Raw genomic sequence first — 22,690 nt, 5'->3', positions numbered from 1 at the left:
AAACCAAATCAAAAGTTTGCATAAGCTAACTTTCTGCTGCTTGGGCAATCCTCTGGGGTTGAGTGTGTGGGTCCCCGTAGCCTCCCCCCTCGTGTTCTTGGGCATCTGGGTGAAGAGGCTATGGAACTTGGGGAGGAGGGAAGGCAGTTATACAGGGGCTGCAGTGACAGTCTGGGGTCTTGCTGCTTTTCCTGCATTAGATCCACCATACAGCGGAGCATGTCAGTTTGCTCCCCCATGAGCTTGACCACAGCATCCTGCCTACTCTCATCGCGCACGTCCCTACTCTGCTCGTGATCCTGTAATGCTTTACAGGACTCCACAATTGTTTGCCTCCACGCATTCAGCTGGGCCCTATCAGTGCTGGAGGACTGCATGAGCTCGGCGAACGTGTCTTCCCAAGTTTGTTTTTTCCACCTTCTAATCTGGATCAGCCTATGAGATGGAGTAGATAGGGGCGGTGTTGAAACATTTGCACCTGTGGGAGGAGAAAAAGGGAGGGTAGTATTTTAAAATTTACATTTTAGAGAACAAAAGGGACACTTTGATATGAGGAAGCCATCATACACAGCTGGGCATCAGAATTCAGCTTGCAAGCAGCCTAAGGGCATGCAGGGTTCTGCTTCTACTACATTCATTTCAATGTTTTCAAACTGCTAGGACTCCTTTCCCATAGCAAGCAATGCCTGGTTGGTTTGCCATAAAGGAGGGCCTGTGGGCTCTCTGGGATGATCACTTCACACAACAACCAACCCCGCCCCACCGCGTGGCTCCGATGATGTTCTGAGCAAGGATGAGCCCTTTAAACTATACGCGAACAGCCCAGCACAGCTGGGCTTCCTCCCCGTCCCCCACCGCGTGGCTCCGATCAGGCTCCCACTCACCAGAAGTACCTTCTCCAGGATCATGGTCCGGGAGCCTGCATTGATTGTGGGGGGAGGCTATTGGCTCCAGTGTTAAGCATAGTTCCTGGCTGGGGGGGAAACGGATTCCCCACTTGCCGCCTGTGCACTGTACTCCTCCTCCTCCTCCTCCTCTTCGTCCTCCAATGACTCTTCCTCCTCACTTTGTACAACTCCCCTCTTGCAGTGTCCACGGACAGTGGTGGGGTAGTGGTGGTGTCACCCCCCATAATTGCATCGAGCTCACGGCAGAAGTGGAGTGTATGGGGCTGTGATCCAGAGCACCCGTTTGCCTCCCTAGCTTTTTGATATGCTTGCTTGAGCTCCTTGATTTTTGTATGACACTGCTCTGTGTCTCTGGAGTAGCCTCTTTCCAGCATGGCCCTGGAGACCTAAGCGTACGTATTTGCGTTCCTTTTTTTGGAATGTAGTTCTGCCATAACAGACTTGTCTCCCCAACATGCAATGAGATCCAGTACCTCCCATTCAGACCATGCTGGAGCTCGCCTGCAAATCCGGGACTGCGTGATCTCTTGTGATGGTGGACTCTGCATGGTCGCCTGTGATGGTGGACTGTGCTGACTGGGAAATGAAATTCAGAAGTTCCCAGGCCTTTTCCTGTCCACCTGTTTAGTGCATCGGAGTTGAGAGAGTGTTGTCTAGAGTGGTCAGAAGGGAGCATTCTGGGATAGCTCCCGGAGGCCAATAACATTGAATTGCGTCCACAATACCTTTAACCTGGGATTGCGATCTTGATTTAAGCACTACTCCACTTGCCGAGGTGGAGTACAGAAATCGATTTAAAGAGCCCTTTAAATCAAAAAAGCTGGTTTGGTCATGTGGACGGAACCTTTTTTTTTTTCCCTGAATTAACTCAGCTAATTCTGAAATAACAGACTAGTGTAGACCAGGCCAGAGACAGGGAACTTTCAAGTAGGAAGAAATTTTTTTCCCACTAAAATTGAATGGCCCTGCTAGCCATCGGAGAAGTGTGCCATATATGTGTCAGCACATGGTCATCTGGGATGCAGGAAACCAGGACTGTGACTGCAACCCAGATCTTCCATAAAGCAGTGGAGCTCTTTTTTGTATTTCACATTGCCTATGTTACAAAGCCAGATTACTCCAACAGAAACTGTTCCAGAAACTCCTGAAAAGAATTCAGTAGACAAATAAATCTTTTAAGAAAAAGATTAAAAATTTCTATTACTTAGAGGAACATCTTCCATAAGCAAGAGTATCATGTATCTCTGGCTGTTCCTCTTTGCTTAGACCATGCCAGTGCAGTGCCCTGTATATCCAGAGCCATTCTGCTTTGACTTAGTAGTAACAGAATGTCAAAATTATTTATCCCAAGGATAAACACACCGCCGAGTCAAAGCACATGTCCTATGTGAACCTCTGGGCAAAGTGCTTTATTTTACGCATAAATATTCTCTAGGTCTCAAAAAGACCTACTTTTGTAGAAGACCTTACATTTTGCAAGGGTATATAGCATGTTTATAGGTTCAACAGAGCCACATATTATAACATATCAGGTCTCACTGGACTCTAGCTCAACATTTTATGTAGAAAAAGTATAGAAAGAGCTGAATAGAGCTTTTCAAAAATCAAGTAAACTGCAATTCTGTTAAAGCTTTGTGCAGACTCATCACCTGTGTGAGATTACCTTGAGAAGGCTTGATAAGGAGAGATGGTATTTTATGAACACTAAGATGAGGTTTATCAGTGCACTAAAGCTAACTTTACCTTCTGTAGGAAGAGGACAATTCTAACAAGCATCTTGGCATGCAGTTCCTCCAAGGTGAAGAGTGTCCGTGGAGTTCGTATGAAAATCTTGGTCTTCCCATAGGCTACATCATGCTGAAACCCACAGCACTCAATCAATTTCTTCACAGCTTCTTTGTCTGAAGAGAGGTCATGGTTTGGCCAAGTAAATTCTGAGACCATCTTGTACCTAGATTAACACAAAAAAATTAAATCCATCATCAACTTCCCATCTGTGCTCCAAGGCCACCCTTAAACACATTGTGGAGTTTATCTTTGAGATTAAGATTTCTGTTCGCTGATGGCTGTAATAATTTAGATATTCTGTGGATGTGACGATTCCATGAGAAGTACAAAAAGGAATGTGAGCAGCAGAGTTGAAGGATGGATGATTTGTGGAATACCTCTAAGAACTACCACAGTCACCCCAATAAGAACAGATGCAACATGGCAGAGCCCACTCATAGATCCTTGCAGGATGAGCAAATCTGCTACTCAAGTTATTTCCAGACTTTCTATTTCAACAGTTTTTAAACATTTGCTAAGAACAAAACCTTTATTTCAACTTACTTCTTTGCAGAAGTCAACTGAAATTGAGCTATGTACTTAATGTTTATTCAGAAAAACTGGACAAACCCTGCACTCATCTCCTTGCCCATCATTTCTGTACCATTCCCAGACTAGTTTCATTATGCTAGAAAGTAGCAGGCAGCTGTGTGGCACTCTGCACTCCAAAGCGGTATCCTGGCACCCCTATATTTACCATGGTGATATAATTATGATATGTTTGGTACAAAGTATGCCTTGTGAGGTATCATTTTAAAAAGCCTGATCTGTCGAACATTAAAGTCCTGTTGGATTGCATGTGCTATCATTGTATGGGAAGTTATGAAGTTTTGCTATGTGTGTGTTACTGAAATATGCTGTAAAGTTGGGAACACCCACAACCAGCCCTTCAAGTACAACAATGGAGTAACTGCTGATGGCCTATTAAAGGGAGTCCACACTCACAACAACTATCCTAGAAACTGTATGCAATGGAGACCTTCTCAGAGCTAGCACGTAGACAACAGAGACTGCTTTCAACAGGTATGTTAGCAACAAGAAGGTGGTCAAGGAAAGAGTGGGACACTTACTGAATGGGGGAGGCAACCTAGTGACAGATGATGCGGAAAAGCTGAAGTACTCAAATGCTTTTTTTGCCTCAGTCTTCACAGACAAGGTCAACTCCCAGACTGCTGCACTGGGCAGCACAGTATGGGGAGGAGATGAGCAGCCTTCAATGGTGAAAGAACAGGTTAAGGGACTATTCAGAAAAGCTGGACATGCACAAGTCCATGGGGCCGGATCTAATGCATTCAAGGGTGCTGAGGGAGTTGGCTTAAACGATTGCAGAGCCATTGGCCATTATCTTTGAAAACTCATGGCGAACGAGGGAGGTCCCGGATGATTCAAAAAAGGCAAATATAGTGCCCCTCTTTAAAAAAAGGGAAGAAGGAGAATCCAAGGAACTACAGACAGGTCAGCCTCACCTCAGTCCCTGGAAAAATCATGGAGACGGTCCTCAAGGAATCCATTTAGAAGCACTTGGAGGAGAGGAAAGTGATCAGGAACAGTCAGCGTGGATTCACCAAGGGCAAGTCATGCCTGACCAACCTGATTGCCTTCTATGATGACTGGCTCTGTGGATATAGGGAAAGCGGTGCACGTGATATACCTTGACTTTAGAAAAGCTTTTGATATCGTCTCCTACAGTATTCTCACCAGCAAGATAAAGAAGTATGGACTGGATGAATGGACTAAAAGGTGGACAGAAAGCTGGCTAGATCGGGCTCAATGGGTAGTGATCAACGGCTTGATGTCTAGTTGGCAGCCTGTATCAAACGGAGTGCCAACTAGGTTGAGGTTAGGTCGTGTGGTCGGTTTTGTTCAACATGTTTATTAATGATCCAGATGATGGGATGGATTGCACCTTCAGCAAGTTTGCAGATGACACTAAGCTGTAGAGGGTGGTAAATATGCTGGAGGGTAGGGATAGGGTCCAGAGGGATCTATACAAATTGGAGAATTAGGCCAAAAGAAATCTGATGAGGTTCATTAAGGACACGTGCAGAGTCCTGCATTTAGGACAGAAGAATCCCATGCACTGCTACAGACCAGGGACCGAGTGGCTATGCAGCAGTTCTGCAGAAACGGACCTGGGGATTACAGTGGATGAAAAGATCAATCTGAGTCAGCAGTGTGCCCTTGTTGCCAAGAAGGCTAACGGCATATTGGCATAGTAGGAGCATGGCCAGCAGATCAAGGGAGTGATTATTCTCCTCTTTTCAGCACTGTGAGACCACATCTGAAGTACTTGCATCCAGTTGAGCCCCCACTACAGAAAGGAAGTGGACAAAATTGGAGATGAGATCCAGCAGGAGGGCAAAAAAAATGATTTGGGGTGCTGGTACACATGACTTACAAGGAGAGGTGAGCGAACTTGGGATTGTTTAGTCTGCAGCAAGAAGAGAGTGAGGTGGGATATACAGCCTTCAACTACCTTAAGAGATGAGCTTCAGGCTGTTCTCAGTGGTTAGCAGATGACAGAACAAGGAGCAATGGTCTCAGTTGCAGTTGGGACGTTAGGTTGCAAATAATTAGGAAAACTATCACTAGGAAGGTGGTGAAGCACTGGACATGGTGTTACCTAGGGAGGTAGTGAATCTCCATCCTTTAGAGGTTTTTCTAAGGCCTAGTCTGACAAAGCTGGCTGGGATGATTTATTGGGGTTGATCCTTGCCTTTGAGCAGGGCTGTGACTAGATGACCTCCTGAGGTCTCTGTCTAACCCTGATTATTCTATGTTTCTATGCTTGACTCATGTCTAGCAAAGTTTTTCCAGGAAGCTGAAAGAAACAACAAAAAAGAGGGAGGTGACATTCATCACTGGCCTCTTCTTCCCACCACACTCAACATCTGGTAACAATTCCAGATACAAAGACTGAAAGGGGAGCTTGGTCCCAGGCTGGAAGAAGCAATCAAGCCTGTGTATTCAGGACTATATCATCTACCAAGGTGACACACTGCTTTGATTCGAATCCTGCTGTTATAGAACTCAAGATTCCAATTTTACTTTTATGCTTTAGGTAACTAACTTTACTGTACATTTATTACTATAATCACTTAAAATCTATCTTTCTGTAGTTAATAGATTCTATTTTATATTTTACCTTAAAACAGGTGCATATTTGTTTGAAATGCTTTGGGCAACCTTGACACACAGAGATAGATAACAAAAGCTGGTGCATTTCCTCTTTCTTTTGCAAAGTGCAGACTGGGTAATAAAACATTACACTGGTCAGGGCAAGATGTATGCTCTGGGGTCAGGCTGGGCAGTCTGAGGAATTGGCTGGAGCCTCTCTATTGTTTGGTTCATGAGCGGCTGGCAAAGCTTCATGTTAACGCAGTTGCGTGTGTCCCTGCCTGTGGATGTCTGCGTAGGTCAGTACCTGGAAAGGTTTCCGTGTTGCTTAGCCATACCAGCATCACAGTTGAGAGACCCAGCTTTTAGTAAGCCAGAGGGCTCAGCAGTACCCCAGTTCTGGGTTGCACCCTGGGGAACCTGTCCACAAGCTGATCCAACCAGAGTAGGGATGCCCAAGAACTAACACCTTTATCAGGCATTTATTACTCAGTTTTCCAAACTCCCCCACAACAAACAAAGAAAAGCAGGAGAAAACAGTTTCAGCATTAAACAAACTATGAATCAAACAGGAAATAACCAGATCTGACTCTGCTCTGCCATACAGTATGCCTATTGAGAATGCTGAATAGCTTTTCGCCAAGGGAGCAACAATGACTTTTCTGCATATGATTTTACAGACTTAATTCAATAACGCAACAGGCAATTCACCATACAAATTATCCATATTTGTGTTTCGAAAGGGAAACACATTCCAGCAGTTTACTATTTGCCCTTTAAAACCCCATGAACTGAGAAGTCCAAATTCAATCCCAATTTTCTAAGCTTTTTTTTCAGTTGGCAAGCTAATTCCAAAATAAACGTGAGATGGACAACCACAAATCTGGTGTCACAACCTTAGAAAACTTTTTTTTTTTTTTAAAATAGGAAATAGGGTCTAATCTGAAGTTGCTGGGGTTCATTCTATAACAAAAAAGAGAGTACAACACTGACTAAAATAACACTATACAAAATGTATACAATACTGTCACTGTTCTATTAAAATTAACCGCTGAACACACTTGACAGCAAAAAAACCTGCTGTAGCACATGGTTCGAAGCAGGCCCCAGTATATCAGTGACAGAGGGTAATGGAAGGCACAACATGATTGTTTGGTTAAGAGTATGCTAAAGTATAAAAAAGCTGACATTTTTAAAAAATCTTTTACGGTCTCACGATGAAGAGTTTTTGCATTTATATTTGGAAGGGCTCAGAGCTCTCACTCTCAAATAAATCTATATGCAGTACATAAATATTTTACACACACACATACCAAAACACTTTCGTTTGGTTTCAGATCCCTGCTCTCTATTCCCAGTGGAAAAATGTTTCTGCTATAATTAATTTACTGGGATATGAAATGGAAAAATCTTTCACCTCGAGACATTTCACATTAGATGAAAGAGACAATCAGGGTGACAGAGCAAATCCGCCTTTTATTAAGCAGACCTGATGGGGTCAGACAAGAGGAATAAAATGTCAAATCTAAAACCTGTACAACAAGGTGGAGGAAGATTTTATGAAAGAGGTGGAGAGAAATTAAAATCTCCAGAAGAGACAAGGCTACATCAACAAAAGAGCTCCAAGATTTATACAACATTAGAGGTATGAATTTAATGCAGGGCAGTTTTATGCTCATTCTCTCTTAATACAACTGGTAGCATTAACATCGTCAGAATGCTGCAGGCTTTCCATCTCTCCAGCAGCACTTGCAGTGCAAGCTCACTAATTCCTTTCCTGAGGCAAAGAGCATGACCCTGATCCCCTAGCAAGTCAAAATCCCAAAACCTTACTGCTAATTATAATGAAGCAGGACCCAGAATAAATCTGCTGCCTGACAGAACAGCTCTTCCCCTCCCCCATGCCTAAAGATCTCAACAGCCTTCAAGGTCATCCATACATTAAACATCCTCCTCTGCACTCCTTTGTTTTTTCTTTCCCCTTCATTTTTAACCTACAGAAGGAAACTAAAAGAAGAAAGGTTGTTTTTTAAAACCTAAAATCCTCAATGGAAGTCTTTTGAAATTCAGACATAATATTTGCAGATAAACTCTGGGTTTGAACACGTAGCAAGAGATTTCTACCACCACAATTCAGTTGGTGAGGTTTCCAGTGTTATTTTCATGCCACACTTAATGTTTCTTTAGAAGTGGCATTAAAGCTGAGAATGACAATAATGAAAAGTGTTCGATTATATCCTCAAGAAACCAAGCTTCCCAGCCACCACCTTCCCCAAAAGATACCAAGCCATAAGATTTTTGGTCATTTAGATGCTAAAACCAATAATGCAACACACAAGCATTTAATGACAATGTATTGATTTCAAGATGCATTTTACCCCTAAGGATGCCAGTGAAACCAAGTGAAAACAGATTGACTATGGGCTGGATCTAAATAGGCATGATATTATTTTACTGTAAAGTGATATTTGGCCAGGTTCTAGGATCTCTACTCAGTTCTTAAATAATCAGACTCACTGTGACCGCAGTGGGAGCTTTCCTGAATACAAGTTCTAAGTAAAGAGAGTAAGGAGGTCAGGATACAGTATGTTAATTATTGTTTCTCTCGCTTCGGCTAATAAAGTGAGATATCAAGTGTGTTGGAGTGTTTTACGGCTAAGCAATGCAACAAGGGGTTAAAAGGTCATACCAGTTGCAATACGTTAATCTAATTTTCCAGCCATTAGCTTCATTTTGCTCTCAGACATACAAGAGCTTATCACATATCCACTAAACAGTAGCTTCTTGTGCAATCATAAGAGCAGATTTTAATAGATTCCTGATAATGTGCATGTGTGTGAATGAGGGCAGAATCAAGCCTTAAACTTATATGATGATGAAAAGTTACAGTTCATGACAAAAATGAAGTACAGTAACTAGTATTTGTTGAACCATATCCTTTTATTATCCTTCAGTTACTGGACAAATGAATCAAAAACCAAAACCAATTCAATGATCCACCAGCAAGATGATGAAATTCTAGGTAGGCACAGTACTTTACATAACACTGTAAGAAACCTTAGGGCTTGTCTTCACTAATAGGGTAAATCGACTTAAGTTACACTACTCCAGTTACGTTATTTACGTAGCTGCAGTAGACAGCCTACATCGACCTACCGCAGTACCTTCACTGCATTGCATCAATGGGAGATGCTCTCCTATTGACTTACCTTACTCTTCTTGGAGAGATGGAGTATCGGGGTCGACTGGAGAGCGCTCTGCAGTCGATTTAGCGGGTCTTCATTAGACCCGCTAAATCGACACTCACTGCATCGATTGCAGCAGTGTCCATCTCTCTGGTAGTGAAAACAAGCCCTTAGCTTAAGCAACATTTCTAGCTACTCAAAACATAGTGCAGCATGCATCAAAAATCATGTTTTCAGGGGCTCAAGTCATATCATCTCATTCCTATCTCTCACCTTCTATTTATAAATTCACTGAGTCCAAAGGTTTCCTTTCTGACCCATGTAATGTCACTATATTTGGAAGTGCTTTTCTCCCCCAGGAAAGGAAACTTTCCATACTTCTCCAAAAATGTATGACAATATTTAGAAGAGAAAAACACAAGACACTATTTAATTCTGTGTCTAGGGTTAATTTTCATGTGAAGGATCTTCATTGTCCATTAACTCTAACGATACTAAGACAGTAACAGAACACTGGTCCAGTCTAACTGGGGTCATGGGGCTTTCAACCCTGCTGTTTATAATGGGTGGAAAATGGTAGCCCATAAAGAATGCATTCCTCAAGTCTATGCATCTGCTGCCTTATCAGGCTGAGACAACCAGCACCTTTCTATGACTAACAGTGTTTTATCCAAGCCACTAGTGTGTGCTCAAAAAAGAAATAATATACATACACCATTCATGACTAAAGATCACCAGACTAAAGGATTCTATGTTTACAGATCACAGTGAAGGTAGATCATTAGATTGTGCAGCTCAACCAACAGCCTAGAAAGCCAGCAAACATCTCAAAAAAAAAAAAAAATCATGCACTAATTTCCTTCTCACCTGTGAAGAAACTTTTCATATGTTTGGCGGTAGGCAAATCCTGCCCTTCGGACCCTGACATTCTCCAGAAGTCCAAGGTATTCCACCTGATGCCTGCAGCGTTCTTCATCAAACAGCTGTGATGACTTCTTTTCATTGGGCTTAATGCATCGGACATAATATGGCTCCTACGGGGACAAATCAAACAATGACTTACATAGAGCTAAGAACTTTGTGAAGGATACAATTTACTAAATAAAACACACGAATGCACAATTAAAGTAAGTATGCATTCCCTAAACAGTTTGCCTTTGAACACATTAACTGACATTTTCTCTTCAGTTACAGAAAGGAAACAAGACAAAGCTACTGTTATTGAGGAGCATTTGGGATAATAAGGTAACCTGGGAGGACATGTTTGCAAGGAATACGTATAGACAAATTAAGGGGTCCCAGTACAATAATGAGTCACTGAAACAAAGACATGTCCTTGAAAAGTATGGGGTCAGATTCCCCCAACTGGTCCAAAGACGTGCAAATGGACCATCTGCACTCCAGAGGGCTTTATCCCAAGGGGGAGAGAGTTATGTTTCACCACTCACATTCAAAGATTTCCCCAGGGGAGCACAACTATAGTTGCAACCATGAGCCCTGCCAGATGAGGCTGCTTCACCATTCACATGTCAGGGGGTCACCTTGCACAGCCATAACTTTTCTCTAATAGGCCCTAAGCCTGGCTTACCCATAACCTGATTGGACCACATCTCAAACACCCTTGGTCAGTTCTAGCTCAGGTCCATATATGCCATTCAGGCAGTATACAGAGATATCAGAGACCCAGCGGGGAAGCAAGACGGGCTCGGGCTGGCGAGGGGAAGCAGGCAGAGCCCACCTGGATGCAGGGAGACTGGGATGTGCTGTTATTGTGAGAGGCCAGGCCTGAGGCCCTGAGAGTTTCCTGTGCTGTGTTCAGCTCTCAATAAACCCTCCTGTTTTATGCTGGCTGAGAGTCACTCCGGTCTAGAGAACAGGGTTGCATCAGCCCCTTTGGGGTGAAGTGGCCGAGGGGGTCCAGAGTGCGTGGACTCCCGGAGGGGGCCCACGGCAGCGACAGACGTGCTGAGGCTCAGAGAGCTGCGGCTCCAGGAGGTGGAGGGGCCTGACCCCGAGAGAGAGTGGACCCCCGAGAAGGGCTGTCTCACTGAAAGGGGCACCCCCCACGGACCGCACAGGGCCAAGTGTGGGCACGATCTGTGAGTCCGTGACACTGGGGTAAACTGCAATGGATACTTCAACATTAACATTACTGCCAACTTGATTTTTATAGGGGTACATATCTGGTACCATTGCTGTGGTATCTGAGACCGCACACTGTCTTTAATGCATTTTTCCTCTGTGAAGTGGGGAGGAACTATTCTGTTTTACAGATGGAAAACTGAGGCACAAAGACACTAAAGTGACGTGCCCAGTTTACACAGGTAGTCTGCATCAGAGCAGGGAATTGAAACAACCTCAAGTCCTAGCACTCTAACCACTGGATCAGCCTTTCTCTGTATGAAAGTTTCAAAACTAGAAGTGAAGAAATGAAGAAAGTGTCTCCTCTACGGTTTGCAGCTAACTACCCGAGACATGCTTAGACACTCCGAAAAAGATACATAAGGGAAACATTTGTGCTAGATTAGTCACAGTGATGGAATTATAAACATACTGGAGAGGAAGCCTGTCAAAGTGAATTCAAGGGAAAGCAAGGAGTGGAGAGGAGGGGAAAAAATCAGACGGAGAGGCTGGATGAAAGGAGGGGTCTCAAAAGAGCAGTCAGCCCCAGAATAGCTCATCATTCATCGTAATGTCAGCCAGAGCAGAACAAGTGCTAGTGTTTTTAACAGGAAGAACCCAAGTGATCTGTCAAACAAGACCAAATGCTCAAGAGGAAATCATAGGAACATAACATTTGTCAAGCACACACCTTTATGTGGCAGGTATATAAATCAGCCTATAGACATTTTAAAAAGATGCATTTGAAGACACCTCTCCATATCTTTCATTTCCCTTTTTCCAGTGCAATAAAAGTATGTTTAACAATTCTATGTTTCTGTCCCTGGACTCTTAGTACAAGTTTGGAAGGAGATAGTAGATTAAGTATTTAATCTGCCATAATAAGAAGAGCCATCACTTAGATTCAATGTGCTTCAAAAATATATTTCATTGAATCTCAACAAACTAAGCAAACATGCAGACCTCAACACCCTTTTGAATTAGGAGTCTTAGCTATCCAACCAGCATACTTTTAGGAAAGGTTGGTGTGAGGTTTTAAAAGGTATGTTTTACAATTGGGAAAAATGAAATTGATTGTGTGTCTTATGTACCATGGTAGATTTGATAGAATTTTCTGTTAAAATTAACTCAGTGTTTACAGATAGTTCTTGCATAGTACATGATAAACACTTCTAACATACTTATTCCTATACCAACTGCCATCTGATACTCAAAAAGCACTTTATAAACAATGAATTAAACCCCATTGCCACTGAGCAGTCTGCCACACCCATTTTACAAACGGGAAAACTAAGCCACAGAGAAATTGACTGACTTGCAAAGCCACTAATGAAACCAAATTGTCTATTCTTCCCATGCTTACTCTTCTGTTGTCTGGACACCTGGCTTCAAGCCCTGTGTTTAAGCCACAAGTCCTCCTCTTTCCTCCCAAAAATTTCAGAATTCCAGTTCTGATTAAGAAAAAGAAACAGGATTCAACTAGAATATCTGTGGAACAATTAAACTCATCTTTGAAAAAGAGTGTCCATTTAAGCATATTAGAAAGTTCTAATATCTATTAGAGCATGCGTTCTCAAACTGGGGGTCGGGACCCCTCGGGGTTTGCGAGGTTATCACATGGTGGGGTCGTGAGCTCTCAGCCTCCACCCCAAATCCACTTTGCCTCCTGCATTTATAATGTGTTAAATAGATAAAAAAGTGGTTTTAATTTAAGGGGGGAGGTTGCACTCAGACTTGCTATGCGAAAGGGTTCACCAGTACAAAAGTTTGAGAACCACCGTATTAGAGTTTTGCTTGAATTGATACAGGTTGTGTCTCTAAAATGACCATATTCCAAAATCATACAAGGTAAGTAATTACTAACAAGCGTAATTTACTTGAATACGCTTTTGCCCATTCAGTAATGTTTTTATTTTTTTCTTGGCAGTAGCTAATTTCTTATATGACACCAGCATCACTGCTACAAGAAAACTGTCTGTTATTTGTCACAATTAGCAATTACTCTTTGGGTGAAGAATTAAATGGTTCCTAAAAGTGTCTCTGGTTTTCTGTTCATTGTTGTTCAGGTTGGTTTTCTTTTTCTTCCTTCCTTTTTTTGTCCTCTAATCACTAGTTTGAGTGAAGAGTGCCACTTAGGCAGCAAGCCATGTGATGGAATGCAACAAGGTGCTTTTCTTATGAAGCCCAGGACTATTTCAACCACAATAGTGCCTGCAGACCTTTCAAACCATAGCACTGGAGGAAGCATCTTTAAGTCAGAAAAGTGGCAATTTATGAACTGAAGCCAAGGTTTAAAGATTTAAGTCAATGGCTCACAGAATTGACTTTCCCCAGATCAGAACTTGTCGTGCCAGCCTCTAGTGGCAGTTCCCCTGGCTGGAGCTGAATCCTATGCACCACCAGTATATGAACCACACAGTTCAAGTACCTCTAAGGTTAGAGAGCTCTAGCCAGTATATTACTGCACAGAATACATTCCGTATTCAGATCAAAGTAATGGTCTCATATGACCATATCTTGTGACCAACAATAATCCGACTATTCAGCAGCAGCAGAAAATTTGGTAAGATTTATGTTACCAACCGAGGTGTTACTATGTTCAAGGATCATCTTGTCCGAAACCTTGAATCAACAGACATGTCCCTTCTGTACTTGCAGAGCCACAGTTTCATAGAATCATAGAAATGTAGGGCTTGAAAGGTCCTCATATCAGTGACCAAGACATGGGGAGTCATGCCTCAGAGCCAGAATCAGAGACCAGCTGCCAGAACCAAGGATCACAGTCAGAAGTAAGGAATCCAAGTCGAGGGTTGGGACTGGCTTACCTACAGTGAGGGGCCAGGGCAGGGAACATGCAGAAGCCATCAGAAATGCTTTCAGCAGCTGCTGACCTGCTTCTACTGCTAGGTTGAAGAGCCAGTCTGCTGACTTTTCCAACCAATCTGGTGGGGAAACCAATCAGGCAGCCTATTACAGGCCAGCTGCACTCATTAGGATGCCAGAAGACTGCCTCTGATGCAGGACCTGATTTTTAACACCTCAAGAAGTCATCAAGTCCAGCCTCCTGCACTGAGGCAGGACCAAGTAAAACAGTTACTTACCTTTTGTAACTGTTCTTCAAGATGTGTTGAATAGTTACAAAAGCTAGGTAAACGCTTTTTCTTCTTCTTCCAGTGCTTGCTCATGTCAGTTCCATTGTAGGTAACCCACAGGTAGAATCTTCGGAGGCGGGCTCCGCGTTCTCAGTCTTGCAGATTGAAGTACTGCTCTGCCGAAACCAGCATCAGTGTGAGCCTGCTGGATCAGCGAATAGTGCAAGGAAAATGTATGGACCGACAACCAAGTGGCGGCATGACAAATTTCCTGAATCGGCACCTGAGCGAGAAAGGCCGCTGATGACACCTGCGCCCTAGTCGAGTGAGCCATCACAATCACTGGTGGGGTCACCTTCACCAGCTCACAGCAATAGCAGATGCACACCGTGATCCAGGACAAGATTCTCTGGGTAGACACTGGGCGACCCTTCATCCAGTCCGTAACAGCAACACACAGTTGTGTAGACTTACAGAACGGCTTCATCCTCTGTATAGAAGGCTAGTGCCCACCAGACATTCAGAATATGCAGCCTGCATTCCTCATCCGTAGTATGAGGTTTCAGGCAGAAGACCAGCAGGTATATGTCCTGACAGTATGGAACTGGGAGATGACCTTGGACAGAAAAACTGGGTGTGGATGCAGCTGGATTTTGTCCTCATAGAAGATCGTGTAAGGCAGCTCTAACGTGAGTGCCCTGATCTCGGACACCCTAAGGGCTGCAGTTACAGCAACCAAAAAGGAGACCCCCCCAGGAGAGGAGCAGTAGCGTGCAGGAAGCCAGGGGCTCAAAGGGGGGCCCCATGAGCCTGGACAACACAAGCTTCAGGTCTCAAGCAGGGACCGGATCCCAGACAAGAGGGTAAAGGTGTTCCAGACCTTTCAGGAACTTCATGAGATGGGGGAAGATCGATTTACCATGAAACAGAGGATGGAAAGCTGAAATGGCTGCCAGTTTCACCGTGACAAAGGACAGTCCCAGGCCCTGAAGCTTAAGGTGCAGCAAATAGGCCAGGATGTCCTGTGGGGGGCCTCTTCCACCCAGATGCAGAGATCTAAGGCCCAACACATGAACAGCTTTCACTTCGCCACGTAGGTAGCCCTTGTGGAGGGTTTCCTGCTGCCCAGCACGACCTGCTGGACATGAGCAGAACACTGCCATTCTTCCCTGCTCAGCCATGCAGAAACCAGGCTGTCAAGTGAAGCGCCAGGTTTGGATGCAGCAGATTCACGTGGTTCCGGGACAGCAGATCTAGCCGAAGAGGTAGCTGCAACGAAGTGCCTGATGAAAGACTCATGAGCTTGGCAAACGAGGGCTGCCTAGGTCATGCCAGAGCCAAGAGAATGACTGTCGCTCTGTCTTGTTTCACCTTGAACAAGACTCTGGATTAACGGAACGGGCAGGAAGGCATACATGGTGCCTTCGATAGTCAGGGCGTCGCCTTTGGCCTGTCTGACTCTGCGACTGAGGGCTGGAGGGAGTGGGGCACCAGCATGACGGGAACACCCCATGCATGCCAATAAGACTATTAGGTCGGCCACTGGCTCTGCGGCCAGATTGGCACTGATACCGCGGATGCACCCTCCAGAGCCCAATTACGTTGCCTGGGTGAGGGGCTGAATTGTGCCTCCGATCCTGAGAAGTCGTCACCCTCCAGCGACTAGGGCAGGGCTGTGGAGGTTTGAATGTCAGCTCACTGTCACTGCTGGAGATCAGTGCTGGGAATGGTCCAATCAGTGCCAGGGGTAAAGGGAGCGGTGCCACGTGGGGGAATGCCCTTGAGGTCTTGGCAACGGCGACCGAAGGCATGGCAAAGACTGGTGCCAGGAAGATAGATGACGCCTGGGCGAGCTTCGGCGCCACGACGGGGATCAGAAGTGCGGTGCCTATGACTTGGTAGTCGCGAGCCTGAGACCTGGATTGATGTGGAGACCAAGAACATAGCGATTTAGGGCTCTGTCCTGGCTCCAGAGGCACTAGCCTGTTCTGTGCAAGGCCTTGCCGGGGAGATTGCCCTCGCGGGAAGCCTTAGCTAATTCCATAGCTGCATGCAGTGTCAGCTGTGGCAGAGGCGCTCTCAGCTCTGCAGGCACCGGGGCCTTGGAGGGGATCGACTGCACCATTGGTCTAGGCCCTTCACCGCTCCCCGGAGTCAGTGGCAGGTCCCTTTAGGGGAGAGCGGGGGGACAACTCCCCAAGGCCAAGCCCTTTAGTGGGTCCAGAGTAGGTGTAAGGCCCGAGCAGGGTCGTTTGCCCAGAGCCCCTTGATCAGGCTTGTTCAGTGCCACTTTCTTAGTCTTTTTCTTTGGCACTGGCGACAGGGATCAGTGCCAGGAGGATCCCGGTGCCGGAGGTGCGCTATGGGCCGCGCCGCTGTAGTAGGAAGAGAACCTGAGACATAAGCCCTTGAATCAGAGACCTGGCATGAGGCAGGACCTGCTCACAGAATCTGGCAAGAACAGGGCTGATATTGCAAACATACACATTCCTAAGAAGCGCTAGTCACATACTGACGCAAATACATCCCGATATCAAGGATGGTACAAAAACATTCCTCAAGGATAACTATGTAAGAGGCAGTACTAACTTCTTTTGTATCAGGGTATAAAGATGCATCTCACAGGGAGTATCTTTGTCCAGCCAAGGAGGGAAATGACAAAGTCCTGCCATTCCCTGAGCTATGTCCATTGTCATGGGCATACATGTCTTAGTATCCTCGCAGAGCCTGTCAGGTGCTATTACCGTGCTTTGCCGACAGTAAACCTGGCCTGGTGCCTTCGTACCTTTACGAATCTTGTTGTCATTAGGCGGTTCGCTCGAAGATCTGCTGTGCTGTCTGTGCAGAGCTGGGGCAGCACACAGAGAAACACACATACACATCCAAATAGCTAACCTGAGCCAGCTCCGAAGTGGGGCACAGGACAGCCTGCATCAGGAGAGCCATTCTCTTTGCATCCACAGACAAAAAGTTCTGGCAGATGCGACAACATTTCTTCATATGGGTTTCCACGAGGCACTGCAGAAAACTCTCTTGAGGGTCACTAACAGGGATAGGCCTGTTACACAAAGAGCAGGGCTTGAAACTCAAAGACCAGAGCATGCCCCGCCGGGGGCAAAGTCCCCGCTGGGACTTTAACTAACACTTAACGGGTACATAAGAACTAATAACGATTAAACTATTTACGGGTAAAGCACAAGGGTAAGCTAGACGAGAAACCGCTGACCACTTGCAAAGCAAGGGACACAGGTGCTCTTACTGACCACCATGGGCGGTAAGAAGGAACTGAGAAGGTGCAGGGCCGGCGACGCCTGATATACCGCATCATGAGTGCAGCACTCCAGAAGGTGCCACAACCGGCCCTACGGGTACCGCTAAGGCAAAAGTTTGACAGCCGTGCACGTGGGTGTGTGCACACCTACAATGGAATAGACATGAGCAAGCACTCAAAGAACTAGACCATCCCTGACAGCTGTTTGTCCAACCTATTCTTAAAAACCTCCAGTGACGACAATTCCACAACTTCCCTTAGAAGTCTATTCCAGAGCTTAACTACCCTTATAATAGTTAGAAAGGGTTTCCTAACATCTAGCCTAAGTATTCCTTGCTACGAATTAAGTCCACTGCAGTACTACTTCTCCTACCTCCAGAGAGCATGCAGAACAATTGATCACCATCTTCTAGAACAGCGCTTAACATTTTCTCAAGACTAAACATGTCCTGTGTTTAGAAATCACACCCCTGGAAAGCATATTATCCCAGTGTGGGGACAAGCCCTTAGATGATTCAGCTAAATCTATGCAAAGCTCTCCATACAAATCCACTTGGGACTAATAAAAAGTACACAGGCTATTCCTAGCAAACAAACAAGGTTAATGCTTGCACAAGACAGGTATAATATAGAATCCAAAGCTGTTTAAAAAGAAAGGTCTGGAACAAAGACTCTTGAATATTTAATTAAGGTATAGTACAACAGCACTTAGATATGGATTGTATCCTGTAATTCTTTCAGTTTAAGTCTTCACCAAGCAAAGGTAAATAGAGAAGCCAAAAAAAAATTTTAAACTGAAATATAGTGCAACAAATAAATCCAAGTAGGCGATACAACTGAAAACCATTAGTCAGTCCCAGGAGGGCTGCTTGCTGTGCAACATGGAACAAAGACTATCTTGACCCTGCTAAGTTTTATGACCAGCCTTTTCCATAATAAGGAAGGCCTAGAGTGATGGAATAAACTCTTGCAGCAGCAATTTGGACTGTTAATAGGCTCCTGAGAGTCAGACTCAAAGGTACTTCACAGTTCTCAAACTGACTTGTTAAGGAATCGTATTTTAATTGTTGCGTTCTAGTTGTGTAACCATTTTTATTGGTGGGGAGTGGGGCTATCATGTGTTTCAAAGGCTAATAAAGCCACAGAGACATTCCTAAAAACTAACCTAATATGATCTTAGTAGGATTAAAATGAACAGGCCCACAACATTCTCAAACAAACAAGTGAAATGTGGTCCGATGACATTACTATAAATTATAGCTAGTTGAAAATCCACACTCAAAGAGTAGTTATCAATGTTTCACTATCAAACCAGGAAAGGGTATCCAGTGGTGTCCCATGGAGGGCAGGCCTGGGTCCAGTACTATTCAATATTTTTATTAATGACCTGGATAATGGAGTGGAGAGTGTACTTATAAAATTTGCAGCCAACAAGCTGGGAGGGGTTGTAAGCACTTTGGAGGACAGGATTAGAATTCAAAACAACCTTGACAAATTAGAGAATTGGTCTGAATGCAACAAGATGAAATTCAATAAAGCGCAAAGTACTTCACTTAGGAAGGAAAAGTCAAATGCATAATTACAAAATGGAAACAACGAGATACTCAGAAGTACTGCTGAAAAGGATCTGGGGGTTATAGTGGATCACAAATTGAATATGAGTGAACCATGTGATGCAGTTGAAAAAAAAGGGTACAATTCTGAGGTGTATTAACAGGAGTGTCATACATAAGACACAGGAGGTAACTGTTCTATTCAGTACTGGTGAGGCCTCGGCTGAGTACCGTGTCCAATTCTGGACACCATACTTTAGCTTTCAAAGACTAATGAATTTTGACTTGGAATGGATTTCAAAGGATAACCTAAAAGTTAGACTCCATCTTCCAGTATTCTAAGTATGTTAACATATTTTAGCTGCTTCCAAGGTCACGTGTCCCCTTATTTGACAACAGTCATCCTTCACTATTCCTATCAATATACTATAAATCTGGTATCAGTAATTGCCAGACACCTATAAATTCTAAATGCTCTCTTAACCACACAACTCAACATTATCCTGCTGCTCAAGTGCGCTGCACTGCAGTGTCCTCATTCTGACTTCCGCCACAAGCCCTAAATGTCTCTACCTAGGGCTGCATTTTCCAATCCAACTACATTTCACGTAACAACTGGGCTGGCTCCAGGCAAAGGCAGCAAGCCCGTGCCTGGGGCGCCCCTGTAAGGGGGTGGCACGTCCGGCTCTTTGATGGCGGGTTCCTCTCGGAGGGAAGGACCTGCCGCTGAATTACCACAGACGAACCGCTGCCGATCACAGTTTTTTTTCTTTTTTTGCCGTTTAGGGCAGCAAAAACGCTGGAGCTGGCCCTGAGTAAGAATCACCTCCCCTTTTCCCACGTTGCTTCCACACAAGTCACGCCTTGTATTGAAAGACAAATTAAAAAAAGAGGCTACGTCTCAGCATCACACTCTACAAACTTCAAGAGATTTGCTAAAGGGAAGGAGTATTTGCATAGTGTAATGAAAACTACTTATGACTGGTGTCCTCAATAACGGGACTTCAACTGGAGGCAAAAATAACGGCAGATAAACTTGGAACTCTAAACCAGGAAGTGCATAGACACACTCCAGAGAGAATCCACATCTCTATAATCCGTAGTCAGAACTGATTTTGAGACAGTCAGATTATTACCTTAGATGCCAGGTTGTCTACTAGTGCAATCATGGAGTTCTTAAAAAGGGTAGCAGCAGTCAAGGGTCGCTTGGTCACTTCTGTGATACTCAATTTACCTTCAGGCCACATCATCTTCAACACAGGATTGGAGCTACAAGGCCAGAGTTAGAGGAAGCAGTTTGTTTACTTATGAAGATACAAACAAGGTGTCAGTGGCAGTAACTAATTTTACTGTGCTCTAAATTAGACAATTTCTCGGTCAGAGACTGATGGCAATCCCAGTTCTTCTGACAGATTGGCTAAGCCAATACATCAGTTTGGTGCTACAAAACTCTACTGTTTATTAGGTAATTAATTTACGGTACAAGATTATTACTGAATACACTGGTAGTATGGCAAGCACACACTCTCCTAGCGAGATAATGGTAGAATTGAAAGTGGTTTTGAGAGATTGCCTCTTAATAGTCATTAGTCTAGCCAGCATAAATACGTGCATAAAAGAGGGCCCACAATTAAGATCAGTAGCCTAAGAAATTAATATGAAACACCACATAATCTATCCCTCCCTTTAAGATGCACAGTATTTTATCCCAAACTAATATATCTGCACAAGTGATACTTTTATTAAAAATAAAGCCAAAACCAATTCAAACCAATTTTAAACTTTAACCTACATTACTCAATCAGAAATATAGGGTACAAAGAAAGTCACAGTTTAATTCATGCCTTTAATAAGACTGATCCATAGCCAATCCATTGGGGGCACTACAGAAGGGAGTTGTGGGAGAGGAAAGTACAGGCGGTTGTCTTGGAGAGAGATTTTCTGCCTCACAAGGAAGACAAGATAAACAGAAGATAATGGATGTAAACTGCTGCTGCGTAAGTGGAATAAAGTAGAGAGTTTGGGTTCGTGGAACACTGGGCCCCTTCTTTGGGGAGATGAAGCTGTTCAGTTTGGAAAGCCTCCACCCCAGCAGGAGAAGCAACACTCCTGGTGACAGATTAGCTTGACTAGTTGGCTGGGCATTAAACTAGCAACAAAAGGAGAAGCTATTAAAGAGTAACTATTACAAATATAAACAAGTCATACTCAAGGTATCATGAATATAAAGAATCAAGAAGCTAAGGGACGCAAATATAAAATTATTTAACCATCTATATATTGATGCTATGAGAAATTAGAAATGCTTGTTTATGGGTAAAAATTGACATAATTGGTATTACTGAAATGTCAGAGGAGTCACATGATCAGTAAGTTAAAAATCGTTATATACAACCTATTTGTGAAGAACAGAGCGGGCAGAAAAGGGAAGCCCTCATCTTCAGAGAAAGACACTTCACAAGTGAGAGACCTAGAATGCTTATGAATCAATGTACAGTATCAACCCATAAGTCACAACATGGAGTATTGGTCTGGGGTCTATAATAGATGAATAGGACAGAGAACAAGATGAACAATTCATTAAAATATACATCTATAATGTGTAGAAAGAAAAGCAGCATTATCCTGAAGGATTTCAGTCAGAGGGACACATGCTGCAGGTCTCATGCTGCCACTAGTAAAGGAGTTTTTAAGAATTATAGATAATTTTCTAGCACAAGTAGTATTACACTCATCTATATTATAACCTCTTTTGATGGATAAAGATGACTTAAGTAAAGATTAGTTGTTGCTATATGGAATGACGGGTTACATTCATGTGCCAACAGAATACAGCCCAAACCAGTGATATACATTTGACACTGTAAAAAGGGCCAATCTCTCAAGAGCTTGAAAACAAGAAAAACTGTGGGTAGAAAAACAAAAAAATAGTTGAGCAAACAAAGTATTCTTAGACAACTGCTGACTTAGGTGTTAGAACACTCAATTCCAGATATGAAAGGCTTCTTCAGTTAAAAAATTCTATTAAAATACTCATAAAATCAGAAAAGGAGAAGCTGAGAGCAATGACTATAAATAATAAATTATAAAATGCAGATTAGTAGTAAAGGAAGAAAAGGTACCAATGAAAAAAATCTGTGGCTAGTAGGGCCAAGGACAGTAAGAAATTATATTTAAAAAATCAGGAACAAAAAAAATCCAAGCAGTAGTATAGGTCTATTATTAGATAAGAATGATACAGTTGTTAATAATGAGGTAGAAAAAACAGAAGTGCTCATTAATATTTCTGTCTCGTGTTTGGAAAAAAGCTAGAAGGTGGAGTCACGTCTTAGAGTGATAATGAAATGCGTTCTAATCTAACAATAAACAGGCACGGTGTTAAAACGGGGGGGAATAGCTTAGTGGTTTGAGCATTGGCCTGCTAAATACAGGATTGTGAGTTAAATCCTTGAGGGGGCCACTTAGGGATCTGGGGCAAAAATCAGTACTTGATCCTGCTAGTGAAGGCAGGGGGCTGGACTCAATGACCTTTCAAGGTCCCTTCCAGTTCCAGGAGACAGGGTATCTCCATAAATTTATAATTTATTTATAGCATCTACGAAAATTAAATATTTTA

General features: G+C 43.6%; 1 protein-coding gene across 1 annotated transcript in view; it reads right to left on the bottom strand.

Moving 5' to 3' along the window:
- MYO1D (myosin ID) overlaps window positions 1-22,690 on the bottom strand; it is a 351,948-nt gene that overhangs the window by 216,099 nt on the left and 113,159 nt on the right. The window contains exons 14-16 of the mRNA XM_075059626.1: window positions 20,211-20,343; window positions 9,905-10,071; window positions 2,652-2,859 (exon numbers count right to left, since the gene is read on the bottom strand). Of these exons, the coding sequence (XP_074915727.1) occupies window positions 2,652-2,859; window positions 9,905-10,071; window positions 20,211-20,343 (508 nt within the window). The remainder of the gene's footprint in view (window positions 1-2,651; window positions 2,860-9,904; window positions 10,072-20,210; window positions 20,344-22,690) is intronic.

The sequence above is a fragment of the Chelonoidis abingdonii genome, chromosome 21 (genome assembly GCF_003597395.2).
Source record: "Chelonoidis abingdonii isolate Lonesome George chromosome 21, CheloAbing_2.0, whole genome shotgun sequence".
Classification (NCBI taxonomy): Eukaryota; Metazoa; Chordata; order Testudines; family Testudinidae; genus Chelonoidis; species Chelonoidis abingdonii.
Note: the sequence above shows the minus strand (reverse complement) of the source record. Positions and strands in the feature narration are given on the sequence as shown.